At 39.1% G+C, this 17,274-nt stretch overlaps 1 protein-coding gene across 1 annotated transcript in view; it reads left to right on the forward strand.

Annotated features, from left to right (window-relative positions):
• Window positions 1–2,053: 2,053 nt before the first annotated feature.
• ipo4 (importin 4) overlaps window positions 2,054–17,274 on the forward strand; it is a 36,054-nt gene continuing 20,833 nt past the window's right edge. The window contains 16 exon segments of the mRNA NM_001008010.2: window positions 2,054–2,183; window positions 3,411–3,497; window positions 4,671–4,750; window positions 5,318–5,359; window positions 6,257–6,386; window positions 7,363–7,542; window positions 7,966–8,031; window positions 8,729–8,830; window positions 9,989–10,072; window positions 10,388–10,546; window positions 10,681–10,734; window positions 10,928–11,037; window positions 13,093–13,201; window positions 16,427–16,556; window positions 16,840–16,953; window positions 17,153–17,266. Of these exon segments, the coding sequence (NP_001008011.2) occupies window positions 2,118–2,183; window positions 3,411–3,497; window positions 4,671–4,750; window positions 5,318–5,359; window positions 6,257–6,386; window positions 7,363–7,542; window positions 7,966–8,031; window positions 8,729–8,830; window positions 9,989–10,072; window positions 10,388–10,546; window positions 10,681–10,734; window positions 10,928–11,037; window positions 13,093–13,201; window positions 16,427–16,556; window positions 16,840–16,953; window positions 17,153–17,266 (1,627 nt within the window). The 5' untranslated portion in view covers window positions 2,054–2,117.

Genomic DNA, 17,274 nt, shown 5'->3' on the forward strand with positions numbered 1-17,274 from the left:
CATACTCGTCCCCCACCTACCTCCACTGAAAACAAAATACTATAATTAGGTCAAAGAGCTATGGCACACACTGCATTTGGGTTGTCTACTGTTGTCAGCAAAGGTAAAGACCCCGGAGGCAATCATCACTGAAAAACACTTCCTACAGCAAAGTAAAGCAAAAATTACTTTGAAAAAAGAATTATTAAAAAAGTACAGCAAATAGTAATTTACAAAATGTATTTTACATACAGGACTCTTAACAGACACTAGCAGTGACCAAAACACCAAAGATTGATCCAAGATAGCACTTTAAAGAAGTTTCAAACTTCAGTGTTTTACAGTGTTCCAAGGGAAATTAATTGCAGAGTAAACTCTGATTTACTTTGGGGTTGCTAGATTCTTAGGCACTACTTAGTGAATAAAATTGCTTACTTATTGCCCTGGTCCATTTGAACACCACATAGTGCACCATTGCAAGTCACTTTAGTGTTCCATGACCTGTATAAAAGTACTCAACTTTATGCCTTTGTACAGTGATGGAACACCTTGTTTACTTTTAATACCCTTCTGTTTTACAATAGGGGTTAAATTATTTCATTATATATATATATTGATATATATTGATATATATATATATTGATATATTAATTATATATTCCGGATAAGGGATCCAATACCTATATATATATATATATATATATATATATATATATATATATATATATATATATATATATAATATATATGGAATGTTTTGGTCACAAACTAGCGATCATGTGCAAAAATTGCACTGTATTTCCAGCCCTTCTGAGTTGATGTACCCTAAGTACACAGTCCTGCATTTTACTCACAGTTTCATTGTACCTGCATATTTTCTTGACTTATTTCAGGGACAGCTCTTAGAAGGCAGCAGGATTATAGCTGTCCCCATGCCACTTATCTCAAGCACATGAAGAGGGTCATGGGGGAGCTAAAATTTTACAGGTATGGGACCTATTATCCAGAATGCTCGGGACCTGGGGTTTTCCGAATGTGCAGAGTAAGCAACACTAAGGGCTAAATTCCACAGGAGATTTTGTAGGATGGCGTTGGATTGACAAAACGCATGTCATGTAATGCATGGCACGTAGTTGCATAGAATAAAACATACATGCTTCAAAGTAAAGGGTTCTCTTTCTGCACTGGCAGCTTTTGAAAAAAACGGTCTGGTAATTAAAGTATCGGCTTGACCAAATCAGCTGGCAGTTAAAGGCTAAAAATATGGGAAAATGGCTCTTATAGGGGCTTTTTGTCAACACACTATAGTGAAAATAAGTACATTTACAATAGAGACTTGCTACAAAAAAACACTAGTTTGCTTTCTAAAGAAGTCAGTGCTTAGTCAGAGATGTTCTTGGGTGACCCTCCCTCCTCCACTGGTGCAATAGGACTCAACATCAGGTGAAAGCCAACTTCTTTAAGAAGGTTTAAAGAACTTATTTTGGTGATAGGCAGGCTAAATTGCCACCTTGCCTTGTGGCTAAAACAGTACTGCCTATATTTGGTATCATGTCCACTGAACTATATTACCTGCCTTACTAATATGCACACATCCAGCTAGGTGTATTAGTTGCCATTCTGGGGTATTATATAAAAAGTGCTTTGTACCTTATTACCAGTCTTAACATGTGACACAAATGATAAGCATTGGTCTGTATAACTAGCTTTTTTGTCAGTTTATATCCAACTCTTTAGCTACAGTCAGAAACGTTTTGACACAACATAGGACTTGGCAATCAATATTGAAAATGTATTTACACGCTAGCAACCCTTTATGGAACGTTGCAGCTCCACTGGAGACATTTTGCAAATCACATAACCCTCCGCCCTCAGCAGAGGCTTTTATTTTACTGTTTTCAATGCGTGATACAGAATGTGATAATGTGAGCAGTCCCGCTCTGTCTGGCCGCTTGCTCAGGACATACATTCTTTCCCTATGACGTTTGCCCCGCACTATTCGAGCCTCCGGCCGGCAGATGGCGCCCAACTCGGAAACCCAGTTCCTTATGACGACTGACACCCACGTGGACGAGACAGCTGTGGAGAGCTGCCGGTTCTGGTATTTGGGCTAGGCGGAACATTCTTAGCCGGTCCTGATGGCCCAGATTCTAGAGACGATCCTAACTAGTTTGCTGCAGCCAGATAATGCTGTTATTCAGCAGGTATGGTGGGAATGTGACATTGGCGAATAGAGAGAGCTTAGACGGGCTTAGGAACAAATAGTGTTACTGCATGGCTATAAAGTAGCATGTCTGTGGGGTCAGGTACTGAAAGAACTCAGGGCGTTTGAACGAGTCAAAGTTTTCAAGTCGCAGATGCAGAAGTGTGTAACCCATAGCAACCAAAGCTATTTGCTTATATCACCTGATCAGCCACAGTCTACCTGAGGGGTTGAAACTGGGTGCTGTACTTGTATTGCTTTGTGCACCAATGTTATAAAGGGACAGTAACCTACAAATTGAAGGGGTTGAGGGCTGATACTATTCCAATCAATGCACTTCATTGTAGCAGAAGAGACTGCCATGCGGGGCTCTGCAGGGTTATAGTGATCACTTAGCATAGGAGATGTAGAATACTTTTAATCATTTCAGCAGATTTGTGATGCTAAGCAGGCATCATGGCTCTGTATGTGTTTAGAGGTTAAAAGTACTAAAATAATACTGTTGTTTTATTTCCAGATACTGGGCAGACAGGGGACTTAAGTCATTTCCCTTTTTTAAGGTTTTTTAACTTGTGATTTCTTTGATATCCCAAAAGACAGGAATAGGTAACCTTTTGTACTGAAGGTGCTGCAAACTGTAGTTTCTGTATCCCAAAATCAGTTAGACTGCATATTGTATTGTGGGACTTTGGGAATGACCAATGTTGCAGATTCATACCCGGAGCCACATTTTCCAGTATATTTATTTTAAACGGTTTGATGACCTTTGCGGCAATTTTTTAGTGTGATGTAGAGGGGGATATTTAGAGACAATTTGCAATTGGTCTTCATTTTTTATTATTTACAGTTTTTAGTTACTTCATTTTCAGTCCAGGAAGTGGTTTGGATGAGAGACTGGTATATTACTAGGAGAGGGACTAAACAGAAAAAAAAGTTACAAAAGCAACAATAACAATAAAACTGTAGCCTCACAGAGCAATAGTTTTTTTGCTGCTGGGGTCAGTGACCCCCCATTTAAAAACTGTTTAGAGTTGGAAGAAGAAGGCAAATAATTAAAAAACTAATATAATATATAATAAATAATTTAGAATTTACTTAGAACTGGCCATTCTATAACATACTTAAATTTAAGGTGAACCACCCCTTTAATTATGCCAATGCCTTGTAAACGTGTATCTCTCTTAAGTATGGCTACTTAAAATTATGTTTTTGTGTTTCTTTCTCTTAGGCCACAGCTCAGCTAAAAGAAGCTTTTAAGGATCCACAAATTATACCAGCATTGTTTGATATATTGAGAGGATCTCAAGAACTACAGGTATACTTGAATAAAAATTCCAACATTTTTAAATATTAAAGGAGAAGGAAAGTAATTTTGGCATTTTACTGCCAATATATTGGCCACATTAGTGCCACCTAGAACACTATATTTATTCTGCAGAAAGCTTTACTATACCTGAGTAAATAGCCCTAGCAGTTCCCTCTGTTCGTTTAAAATAGCAGCTGCCATTTTAGCTTGGTCTTGTTAGCTTCCTGCTGCAAGTCTAGCCGTTGGTAGCTCAGATCACACATTGTGATGGGAGGGGGAGTTCTTATGTATTCTTGTGGGAGGGGGAGCAGGAGAAGGGAGAGAGCTACACAGACTTTGGCCCCATCAATGAAGGATTTTTCTGAGAGAGGAACTCTAACAAAGTTAATATTACTACTGCTTTTATGAAAATTTCACACAATGTCTTACTGGTATCAATCAACAATTCATTTTCTACTGAGGCTCTTATGGAGAGCAGGCAGATCTCAGCACTTTGCGCTGTAGGATGCCAAGCAATCTTTAGCTAGACAGACCAGACGGGGAACTAGCAGATATTTCCACGTGTGAAAACACATACAATTGGCTTCCCACATCCTACTGTGCTTCTGGTCGGCAAGGACCGTAAAGCACATGAAGGAGGAGTTCCAATGATGGTGTAATTAACATTTCCTTTTAGCCCAGATGAAATCAGGTTCCATGTATTATTCATTATCACCATAATAAGTGTGTTTTTCAAAAAGACTATATGTCCCCTTTAATAGCTATATTCACCTAGAAATATTTGAAGTGCAGTATTTACATTTAGCACAGTGAAACGTGTTAGGCAGGTACTCTGTTATACCTTTTTAGAATATTTCTTTATTGATTCTTTGTAAATGTAGTATCCTTTACCAGACAAATATGGGTTTATCAGTTTATAGGATATAGCAGATTGCATATGCACTGGGCCTACATCGTCAGGTAAGTGCTACTAGTAGAACTACAAATTGAATTTAATTGCATTTTTTAAAATGGAACACAAAATATACATTAATAGAGCACAATACAATACAGTTAATATATGCATCTTAAAAGCCTTGCCCAGTAAATGCCTTGTCAGGCCCCAGCTGATCACCATCTTTATGCATTATTGATAAAATGTGTCTTTGGCTCTCAAAACAGCAGTGTGCTTATCTGTCCTAGATCCGTCAGTTTGCTGCAGTTTTACTGCGAAGGCGTCTCAACAAACATTGGAAAGCAATACAACCAGAGCAACAGCATAAGTAAGTAAAAAACTTGTAATTATAATTATTTTTACACAGTCGCACCTGATTTTACAGTTTGCATGGAAATTGTAAAAGTCTGTTTCTGTGTGCTTTGGGACAAGTTTACTGACCCCCCATTGGGTGACTGTTTCAGACGACCACCCCCTCGACTCGTTCCATTGTGAAGTAATGGATTCTGTGAGTTGAAGTCTCTTCCCAGAGAATAAGTGTACCACCCACTATAAATAGCAGAGGGACTTTAGCTGAATGAGCTCATGTCCAAAAAGAGAAATACTTTTTCTTTCAATTCTAAAAACTCACAGCTATTGGTCTAGGTCAGAAATCCCCAGCCTTTCATACCCAACATCCAAGCAACATCCAAGGGGTTGGTAAGCAACATGTTACTCACGAGCCACTGGTTGGGGATCACTGGTCTAGGTAGTACTTTTCACAAAGAATATGCATTTAAGGCCATTTATGGTTCTTATTTGCGTATGCTGGCAGTATAACTGCGGAAATTTGTTGTCCTTCTGATTATCCTTTTGTGTAACTATTAAAATGCAAATTTCAAATGCTTAATTCTAGCTTGAAGATCATTGTGTTGGAATCAATTCAGAGGGAACCAGAGTAAGTCAGTCATTCCCATTCCTTCTTATATTGACTATTCTCATCACTGCTGTGTCCTGTCTCTACAGTTTTTCTTTTAATGCCAAAAATCTTTTTTTCCTGCATCTCATTCATAAATTTAAATGCCACAGGTTTTCTTGGTAACTAAACTTAGTTACTCAAACTATGTTTTATTTGTAACATACAAATTGTCACCAAATATATCAATTGTCACCAAATTATCAATCACAATAATTACTGACATGCCAAGGTATGGTACTCTAAAAATACACCAAATTGCAAAAAGATGCAGTCCATTCATTACAATTTATTTCATAAATTCTAGTTTCCAGTTTGTAAACTGACTACAGTGTGTCATTCCTTGGGCTTTTTTATCCAGTGGTGTAGGACATGTGATCAGGGGCTTGTTTTTTGTAGCTAATATTAGAGGCAAGCCCACACTAAGATCTTCCATGTGAACTTGGGCCTGGATCAGTTTGTATTTTGGTGCTACATTTTCTCCCGGTATCTTGATTTTATGTCTGTCAATGCTGTGTTTTCAAACTTGTTTCAGCCCTTAAACCAAGGCCTTGGCAGCCCTTAGCTCATAACAAATTTACAGCAAAATGCTGGTTTATAATTCAGCAACAGTTTTTACAATATCTAGGATGTCACATTAGTTTTTCCCCAAACCTTACCCTCACTGACCTTTAAGCTAGCATTCCATGTGAATATAGGCATTCTCTCCAAATTTCAGCATAACTGAATCTCGGCCCCAACCATGCACCCTCATAACCTTTAGGAATCTCTGCTTTTAATGGCTTTTTCCTTTCATGCCTTTTTTTTTTTTAATTTCTCTCTTTCTATAATTGTTTTGTTCACTCGTTTTAAATGTTGCATATACTGGGGTTCTTATAGACACAAGGTCCGGTATGCTCTTGCTCAGCTGATCGCAGTAATCCTGAAGAATGAAAGATTGGAGCACTGGCCAGAGTTCATCAAATTTGTGCTGCAGTTGTCTCATAGTGATGTTCCAGACCAAAAACAGGTTTGCCGTCATCTAGGTTGATTCGCCTTTACTTTCAAAATAGATTATGTTATCTGTTGGGTAAAGGGACCCTGACACCTGAAAGTATGCACAAAATGTAAATATGTTGTTGACTGTTTTCTTGGTAATTAATCAGTTAAAGGAGAAGGAAAGGCTAAGTCACTTGGGGGTGCCAAAATGTTAGGCACCCCCAAGTGACTTAGATCGCTTACCTTGTACCCTGGGCTGGTGCCCCTGTTAGGAGAAAACAACACCAGCCCAGGATACCTGTAGCGAGCGATTCCTCCTTCCTCTCTCTTCTGCCTGCGAAATCCGTGGGCCGGCGCATGCGCAGTAGAGTGAAAAGCCGACTTTCTTGTTTAAGTTCGGCTTTTCACTCTACTGCGCATGCGCGTGCAAGTGAATAGGAAGTAGGAAGTGCTCACTGCTACCCCGGGCTGGTGCTGTTCTCTTCGTACAGGGGCACCAGCCCGGGGTAAAAGGTAAGCAATCTAAGTCACTTGGGGATGCCTAACATTTTGGCACCCCCAAGTGACTTAGCCTTTCCTTCTCCTTTAAGAGGGGATATTAGGGAAGTTTCCATTAAACCAAATTATGCAGAATTTTTGAAAACTAGCATTATATTGAAATACTTTTAAACCATTTTCATTGTCTGGGATTACTGGCTCTTTAATATATAAAGTAATAGCTTGTTAATAGTAAGGCTAATGCTACACTAGGTGGCTGAAAACTGCCAGTTTTGCACACTACTGTGTGAAGGAACACCTGCCTGTCACTGTCACACTCCACACGTGCAGAATTGTTAGTTTGTTAGTTTCAACATCTTCAATTTTATGTCAGCAGAGAAACGCCTAGTATGACATGAGCCTATGTGTGCTAAGTATATCTGTTGTATGTTTCTAATATTTATATGTTTTAATATTTAAAATTCAGACTCCTCATTGAGAGCTTAAACTTCTTTCTTTGTCTCTTGTAGGTTGGAATTTTGGTTCTTTGGTGTTCGTTACATCTGAAGGCTAGTCTTTTTCAACCCCATGTTCATGATTTACTTGGCCTTTTTAAGCAGACACTTAGTGATCTTCATAATGGACCTCTTATCTACTATACAGTGCAGTCTCTTACTTGTATACTGCCCTATATAGTTGGAAATGAAACTGTGAGTACAGAATAATTCTTCTCTTTAAACTGTGTTTCTGAATACTGATACTGTTTATTTGCTTAGCTTTCTTATGTACTCCTGCAGACTTTCACTTTTCTTATCATTGATAAAGCATTATCTTTCTGGCTTCATGTTGCTTCAGCAAGGCCACTACAGTAAATTACATTACTGCTATGGTACACTTAGAGAGACTTTAAAAAAAAAAAAAAACATTAATAAGCTAATAACAGATATTTGTGCTGATAGGTAGTCATCACAAGTTCTCAATCCTGCTCGCTGACTTAATTCTGCAGGCTTTGAGAGGTTGTTTATATTTATGGTGGAATGGTTTCCTCTGTCTTCCCTTTTCATGCCATTTTTTACTGCTATTTACAAATCATTCTTATACCTACTATTAAAATATTTCTCTTCATTCCCCAGAATTTATTGAGACCTTTTATTCCAAAAATCCTAGCGGCCATCAGACAATTAATCCAGGTTAACCAGGTAAATAGCTCACAGCCTTTAATCCAAAGTTCTTTTCCTGTTTTATATATTACTCCTAACTAGAACATATAATTGTGTGAAGAAAGACTGAGATTTCATTTGCTACATGATGTAATAACAGTGACTAATGACAAAATAATTGGTTGTTGTTTTATTTTAAACTCTCTTATAACCAAAGTCACAATCATTGAATACAAATACATTGTTTAATAAATTGAAAGATTGAGATCACATTTTTCCTTACTGTCCTTTTTTTGAATAAGGACCCTATATTGATGATGCTGGAACAAATTATGTATCAAGTGAACTATCACCTGTAAGGGCTTAATGAAAAAATACTCCTTTTTGAGTTTACATTTAAGCATACTTATAATACAGTATGGAAGGTTTACGTGTTATGTATTCCATAGAATTTCCTTTAAAACTTCTAAAAAAAATGACACCACAGCTTAGAGCTCTGCTAAATCCCTCCAGGACAGATTTGGTGGATGCAGAACATCTACTCCGTCATTTCTGATGCAAACTTGTGTCCATTAAACTCTAGTAAAAATTCAATAGGAGTAGAATAGTAAAAAGGCAGTTCTTCTCCAAAGGGTTTCTACAATTCTTTTAAAAAGACTCTTTTAAATATTCTTGCTTTGTACTTTGTCTCAATCTCCCCACTTACCTATTTTTTTCTTTTTTTTTTTTTTTAAAGGTTCAAGCTTGTGAGGCAATGGAATTTTTTGATGTTCTAATGGAGGATGAGGTCCCTGTCATAGTTCACTACATAGCAGATACTGTTCACTTCTGTCTGGAGGTAACTGTTTCTCTGCCAACAGTTGATAAATGTCTTGTTTTCTACAACTGAAATCCTCAGATTGCTTACAGTAAGACCTTAATACACAAACCACCAATGCCTTATAAAATGCATCCTTAGAAACTGTATTCTGTGATGTAATTGCATATAAATAGTGCCTATAGCAAAGGTGGACATACACGGGCAAACTTAAGCTGCCAATTCAAGTCCATTAGACTGATTCAGCAGCTTATCTGCCCATGTATGGGGCCCCTTGATTGGCCTCCCCGATTGATAAATGGACAAAAATCGGCCAGGTCCTCTGTCTGATGGCGCCTATGCCAGCAGTTGTAATACGATCATCTGTCCCTAGGGCCAATCGATTGAATTAGCCCAATATCGTCCACCTTAGGGCAAATAGGGAGAGGAGGTGGTGGTCAACGTCACCAAATGAGCAGATCTCAACAAGTATGGCCACCTTTAGTCACATGACCCATCACAACATATGTATTATAGGAAATAATGTAACACCTCTTGAGGATATTAGAAGTAACCATCGAGTTCTATGACCATAAAAGCATAGGGTCTTTATTTGGTATTGCAATTCTAAGATAACTTCTGTTTTGCAGTAGCTGGTAGATATTTTCCTATGTAGTTGTTATAAAATACACTGAGAATTTTAAATCCTGGCTTTTCTGGTGACCAGAGTAATCTGTGGGTGGGCATTCCTGCCTAGTGAAAACACCAGCCTGTTAAGGAATCAGACATTTTATACTAGTTAAAGCTAAATATTTTGCAGTGAAGTAGCCTCAAACACAAACAACACTCCGTAAATTCAAAAGCATACCTTGATGTAATACAATCCTTCCTTTACCCCACGCAGGCAATTACGAACCTGTATGCAGACTCCTCCTGTCCAGTAACCTGCATACAAACACTTCCACCCCCCCACCGTCTCCCCACTTGGTGACATACTTTCCCACTTCTTAACCCCTTCCCTTTTAGTGGCATACCAAGCTGCTACTTTTTCCCTTTTGAAATGAACAAGGGTGTAGCAAAATATTGCGTATAGAACATAGATATTATATTTTTCATGAATAGTGGTAACAGGTACTTATACAGGGCAAAAGAAGGATATTGTGGTAGAAACTAACACTCTATCATTTCTCCCTCTTTCAGATAGCAGTAAACCTGGGCCTTTCTGATGAACTCAGAGTGAAGGCACTTTCTTGTATCATGTGTCTTATCAAACTTAAGAGCAAGGTGAGTTGTCAAGTGGCTTGATTAAAAAAGATTCTCCATTCCTCCTGACTTAATGCACTTTTGCTGGCTTGCCTTTTTATCAGTACTTTCAGAATTTTAGGGTAAAATTAAATGTGTATTTATAAAATGAGCCTTGAACCTTATTCTGTAAAACCGTTTCGCACCATTCTTGGTGAACCACAGTCTGCTCTCTCTGCACCACTGCAAGTTAGCATTAGCTAAGCTGAAGGTGTTGCTAGTTGCTAATTTCTTGAATAAAAATGTGGTCTGATCGCCTAGGGGTGCATTTAATTATGACCTATGTCTACTCCACAGTCCATAATCAAGCAGAAGCTGCTCTCGCAGATTCTCAACTCCCTTTTTCCAATCATGTGTGCGGAGCCACCTGCAGGAGAGATGGATAAGGAGGACCAAGAAGATGAGGATGATGACATTGAGGACAGCGTTGAAACACCAAAGGAATATGCTATGCAGGTCAGATATGAGATTTGTTAATGCTTGCTATGTTATATTATGTTTTGTAAAATTTTATGTGTTTATGGCCACCGTTACTGTATAGACCATATAAATATCTTTATGTATGTTTCTGCATGTGTTCTGAAATGCAGGTGATCGATATGTTGGCTCTTCATCTGCCTCCTGAGAAACTATTTAAAGAACTGGTAAGTTAGGAAATGCCTGTAACCTTTATTAACAACTACCTCATCCTTTTCATATGTCAGCCCTCTATTAAATAGAATTTAAAGGCTTTATCATTTTTAAATTCTGTAAAGGCTGTTTAGCGTACCTTATTTGCCTTTATTGTTTCCTCTTCCTATTAATGTTTTACTTAATTGTTTTATTTTTTCTCTTCAGTCCCCCCTCATGGAACCCTGTCTTCTAAGTTCAAACCCCTACCAGCGGAAGGCAGGCCTTATGTGTCTGGCAGTTCTTAGTGAAGGTTGTTCAGACTTCATTTGTGACAAGTATGTATGACTCTTTTGTATGTAAAATTGGCATTTTGCCCTTTAACTTGTTGATGGACATTGCAGGCTACCTAGTTCAAGGCTATTGTAAACTTCTACAACATCCCTCCATTTCCACAGGCAAAATAACTACCCTTTCAGGTTAGTTCTCATTAAGGAACACTTACACACTCTGTTTAAAACCACCTTTACTTGTTTTATTGATTTAAACAAACATTAATTGGGCAGCTTTATATTGGGACCCACAATATAATACAATTATTAAGCTCAGCAAAAGTATTAAGGGCAAACATCCAATGTTTCCTTTCTATCCAAACACTCTAATCTGTTTCCCCCTCTATAGTCCATATAAATTAAGAACATTAATTTTATTCATCTTTAACCTTGTTTTGGTAGTATGACTTCTGTTGTTGTTGTCTTGCTGCATGACCCACTGTCTTTTCAGATTTAATTCTTGGACAGATGTCTTTTTCCTTCAGAATTCATGTTTCACATATGGGATAAGGTTCTTGTGCTAGAATGCAGTGTTTTTCTTTCTCCAAATTTAATACTACACACTTAAGACAAATAGCTCTATTTTGGCTTCATCGGCCCACAAAACATTCTTCCAGTGACCTTCTGCTTTTGTCCGCGTGAACTGTAGATTCAGCAATATTTTTGTAGGAAAGCAGTGGCTTTCTCCTTGCTACACTGTCATATACACCATTTCTGTTCAATGTCCCCCTGAACATCAACATTCATCAATGTAAGACAGGCCTTTAGTTGTTTAGAAGATACCCTGGGGTCCTTTGTAATTTTCTCTGACTATTAGACGCCTTGCAGCTGCAGTTATCTTTAACGGTTGACCACTTCTGCGTAAGGTAAAAGTCTTGAATTTCCTCCATTTCTACACAATCTGTCTACACAACAGACTGTTGATTGGTGAAGTCCAAATTCTTTAGAGATAGTCTTGTCACCTCTTCCAGCTTTATAGACATCAACAACTCTTTTCTGAGGACCTCCTTTCTTTGAGCCATGATACACATCCACAAATGTGTTCTTTGCTAGATCCCGGGTTCTTTAAATAAAACAGGGTCTCTCACTCGTGATAGTCATCCCACTGACTGAAAACACCAAACTCTGATTTCACTTTCAGATTATATGATAATCCTAAGGATTCACTTACTTTTGCCACATGCAGATGTTATTGGATCATTTTTTTTAATAAATACATGAATATATGAATTTTTGTTTCATTTGTTTAACTACATTTTCTTCATCTACTTTTAGGGCTTGTTTGAAAATCAGATGATGTTTTAGGTCACATTCATATAAGAATATAGAAATTTTTAAAGGATTCACAAACTTTTGAGATCCAAGAGTGCCACCTTTACTCCAATCTCATGTAGTAATATAGTAATATGGTGATAATATAGTGGCCATACTTCCAGCGGATCATTAAAATTCATTTACGACATTGCACAAAACTTTAATCAAATGAATAGCTATAATTTATCTCTGGCATTGGTTGCATCCATATTTCCTAACCTTGGGGTCAGGACCCATAACTGTATGGGTGTGCCTCAGTGAATGTCCTGCTACAATAGACAAATGTGTGATCTCATATTCCTTTCTACTTTCCAGATTGAATGGATGTCCATAATAATCAACATTACATGCTTTATGCAACTAGATTGTCTGTCAGCATTTATTAAGTATAAGGAGTTCATACAGAACTAATTTACATACCTAATAGATATTAAATTCATGGTAGATTTTGTTGTAATTCTTTGCTTGGTGCTGCACGGTCACCAGGGGCCACATAAAACAGCCAGAATGGCCGTATTCAGCCCCTGGGCCTTGTGTTTGCCACATGTGGTCTATAGTCATGGCAATGGACCGCAGATATATTGTGATTCTCATTAGTTTAACATTTCTAGCAATAAAAAAAAACCAAAAAAAAAACCCCACAAAACAATTCTTATTGGGTGCGTGTATTAATTTGGCATACATTTAATAAATGTATTCTTTTAGATATTTTAGCTTATTAACTACTGTCTTCTCTTTTGTTTTCAGACACCTCCAGCCAATGTTAAGTTTAGTATGCCAGTCCCTTTCAGATGACAATCAGGTGGTCAGAAATGCAGCTTTTTATGCTTTGGGACAATTTTCGGAACATTTGCAAGTGAGATTTTTGTTTTTAACCTGCCTAATTTATTTATGTGCATTCTTCAGATATTAGTGATTCGCTGATTTCAGTATTTAGGAGAACCACATCTCAACTCTTATTGTCATGTGACCTTAAAGCAGTGGGTAACTGAAGGAAACAGGTTTTGTTTTGTTTTTTTAATTTATTACACAAATGTGCCTAATTTGCTTGAATTTGGATATGCAAAATAGTAGGTGATTTTGATTTGGTATTGGGACAAATCCCTAGACTTGTTGCATTCCTAGATATTTTCACTACATACTTATTTTATCTGGGGCATAGTGGGTTTATGTCAGTGGGTTCATACACAGTATTGATGCATGGGCTGGCCCATAGATCCCCCTAGGATGTGTGGCAATGTGGGTTGCCCACCTGAAGCATACAGTAACTTTTCATAACCACTGCAGCTGCTCTCACCAACCCTGTGCTGCTGTAAGTGATTTGACGGCCAGTCCTTCTCATGTTGCCATAGGAAGCATTTGGGCACAGTTCTAAATGTTGGCTCTCAACCCCTGGACTGGACTGGTTGGACCAAGGGCGAGAAGCTGTGGTTTAGTTTGGCCTCGACCCATGCATCACTTTAGTTAAAGGGTGATTTTTTTTTTGTTTAGGGAGGCTAGTTAACCCTATAGTTCACCGCAGTAAAATTCCACCTCTTTCTTGTCATTCCTATGGGATTTTTAGTAGTGTATTTATCAATGGGTGGAAGTTAGAGTAGACCATTTAATTTGAAATCCCATTGGAACAGGGGCAGGCAAGCCGACTGGGCACCCTAGGCCAGTGCTGTCCAACTTCTGTGGTACCGAGGGCCGGAATTTTTCCGACCTACGTGGTGGAGGGCCGATAATGGAAGCCAGTTTTGACCACTCCCCTTTTTGAAACTGCACCCACTTTAAACCACACCCGTGTTATCACATGACCATACCCTTATTAATTGTTGTAGTACAGAAACAACCTGCCATACTCTGCCTTCCCTACCCTGCCTGTGTGTGCCATACTCTGCCTTCCCTACCCTGCCTGTGTGTGCCATACTCTGCCTTCCCTACTCTGCCTGCGTGTGCCATACTTTCACTGTGTGTGTGCCATTCTTGGCTGGTTTGTGCCATACTTGGCCTTTGTGTGCCATACTCTGCCTGCCCTACTCTGCCTGTGTGTACCATACTCTGCCTGCCCTACCCTGCCTGTGTGTGCCATACTCTGCCTGTCTTATGCTGCCTGTGTGTGCCACACTCTGCCTACCCTATGCTGCCTGTGTGTGCCATACTCTGCCTGCCCTATGCGGCCTGTGTGTGCCATACTCTGCCTGCCCTACTCTGCCTGTGTGTGCCATACTCTGCCTGCCCTACCCTGCCTGTGTGTGCCATACTCTGCCTGCCCTACCCTGCCTGTGTGTGCCATACTCTGCCTTTCCTATGCTGCCTGTGTGTGCCATACTCTGCCTGCCCTATGCTGCCTTTGTGTGCCATACTCTGCTTGCCCTATGCTGCCTATGTGTGCCATACTCTGCCTGCCCTATGCAGCCTGTGTGTGCCATACTCTGCCTGCCCTATGCAGCCTGTGTGTGCCATACTCTGCTTGCCCTATGCTGCCTGTGTGTATGGCACACACAGGCAGCATACAGTGACACAATGCTGGCACTGCTCCTACAGTCTGCACAATAACTATATATTAAAAAACTTTTTAATTGCAGTACCACCTGATTGGCTAGCTCACCCCTGCACCCTCCCCCCACGCACGCACTAGAGAAGCGGTGGGGCAAGAGACGGCATACTAGCAGTAGGCAGGAAAGGTACCTGCCCAGCGCCCCCTATCATTGCGCCCAAGACAGGTGCCTTTTCTGCCTACCCCTAGTTCCGGCCCTGCATAAGAATGAATAGAGAGTGGTGGAATTTTCCTGTGGTAAACTCTAATTTCAGTTGGTCCAATGGCATAAAAATTCACAAGAAAGTACAATAAACCCAGTGTTACCTTGATGTATAATGTCCAAGAATACAGCATAAATGTAGTGCTTATGCCATGTAAATACATTTTATGTATTTAAGTATAGAAAAAAGTATATTTTTACAAACTGCACAATAATATGGACTGGGCAAACAATAATCTGACCCTGGCCTTGCTTATTTGGGGAGTCTTCCCAAACCTTCATTATAACTTTTCCACACACACACAGGAGCAGAGGGGGGTGGGAGGAGGCAAGATAGCCGGCTGGGTTGCCTATGGTGCCCCCTGGGAAAGGCAATCTGAAAAACTTCAGCAGTAGCAAATAACAGCTATGGTAAAAGTTATCTTCAAAAGACTTAATTTTTAAAAATTATGATCAATAAGAAAAAATGCTTTAATAGCACTTGCTGTAAGGTAAGCACTGGATTTTTTTCCTGGTTTCTAACTTAAAGTTAAGTAAAATAAATTTACCAAATATACCAAACACTGAAGAGCGGTTTGCTGAACTGCAGGTCATCTTCCCTTCCTCATCTGCTGATTCACTGACCGCCATGCTGCGTCAGCCAAAGTCCTGGACTGGCAAGCTTTGGATTCTGGCAAATGCCAGAGGGGCTAGTGTAAGATGCCATAGGCAGTCACTATGTATTGAGTTTGTGGAGGTACTGTTTGGGCCTCTGTGTACATGAGATACCAGGGCATATTTTACCCTTTTTTATTTTCTCTTTATTTTTAGTTTTGCTAATTTAATCACAAAGAGTACAGGGGGAGTTCTCCTTCAGTGGAGTGAGATGGTGTTGTTTTCTGTATGTAAGGTATAGGCTGGGTTTTTGATGGTTCCATTGATAAATCATATCAATGGAACCATCACAACCATCATATCATATTCATATGCTTTGCCAATCTGAATACATTTCTGTGAATCAGCTGTCATTCTTATAGGCTGTTAGCTTCTTAGAGAACATAAGAGTCAAATGATTTCTTCTGTTTCAAAGATAATTGAGCCAGTGATGGTACATCAATTTTCATATTGTTAGTCCCTTTGCAGTTTCTGTTTGCGGTGTCCTGTTAGATCTTATGCATTTGTCTCACTACTTACTTAGTTCACAAAACATACTCTTTATGCATGGTCCCACATAATTCATTTTCATTCCTTTTTCCACGTTGTTGCCTTGTTGCCTGTTATTCTTTGCATACTCACCTCCCCATAACTTGCCATCCATATTCTAATGAGGTTTTTTTTTTACTTTGATTTATTTTTAGCCGGATATCACCAACTATTCAGATACAGTATTGCCGCTTCTTCTGGAATATTTCAGTCGGGTGGATCCATCAAATACTGCCCATCTTACTAAAGTCTTTTATGCCCTTGGGAACTTTGTGGAAAACCTTGGTGAGGTTTGGGCTGCTGCCAATGGACAGCAAAACATAGAAATGCATGTAGCACATTTACTTTGTGGGAGGGACCAGTGGAAATTAAGGATAGATTGGCAAAGGTATCACTACATGTGTGATTACTACTAGGGAAGCTAAATCGAGGCCTTGGGTTGCATGCTTAGCTTCCATTGGTTGCTGTTTGTTAGCTCTTGTTGGCGGTAGTCTTCAGACTTGTAAAATCAAGTAAAGAAAGTAGCATTTATTTTCAATGATTGTAGTTCTATTTCACTTTTTCACAGACGGTAAGATTGAGCCATATCTTCCAACCCTCATGGAGAGAATACTGACATTTCTGCGAACTTCAGATAGTAACCGTGTTAAAGAACTGTCAGTGAGCTGCCTTGGGTCCATTGGTAGGAGGAATAAATATTCTGTTCCATTCTGTACTCAGTATAATTTTCTTTTAGTCTCTTTGCTGTCTCTTTTCATATAACTTCCTGTTTGTTCCCTTTTACTGGTGCCTCCCCTCTACATATTGTTGTCCTAATATGTTTATGCTTTCCCTTGTCACTATTTGCAATTATCAGTGACAAATGTTTGCAATTTTTCTAGCAAATGGTGCCAATGAACTGTTGCTGCCATATTTCCCATCAGTAATGGAATGTCTAAAAGTACATCTGGTGCAGACAGCAGAAGAAGGGAGACCTGTCCAGATCCAGTGTCTTGGTGAGTGA

This window comes from Xenopus tropicalis, chromosome 1, assembly GCF_000004195.4.
Source record: "Xenopus tropicalis strain Nigerian chromosome 1, UCB_Xtro_10.0, whole genome shotgun sequence".
NCBI classification, from domain to species: domain Eukaryota; kingdom Metazoa; phylum Chordata; class Amphibia; order Anura; family Pipidae; genus Xenopus; species Xenopus tropicalis.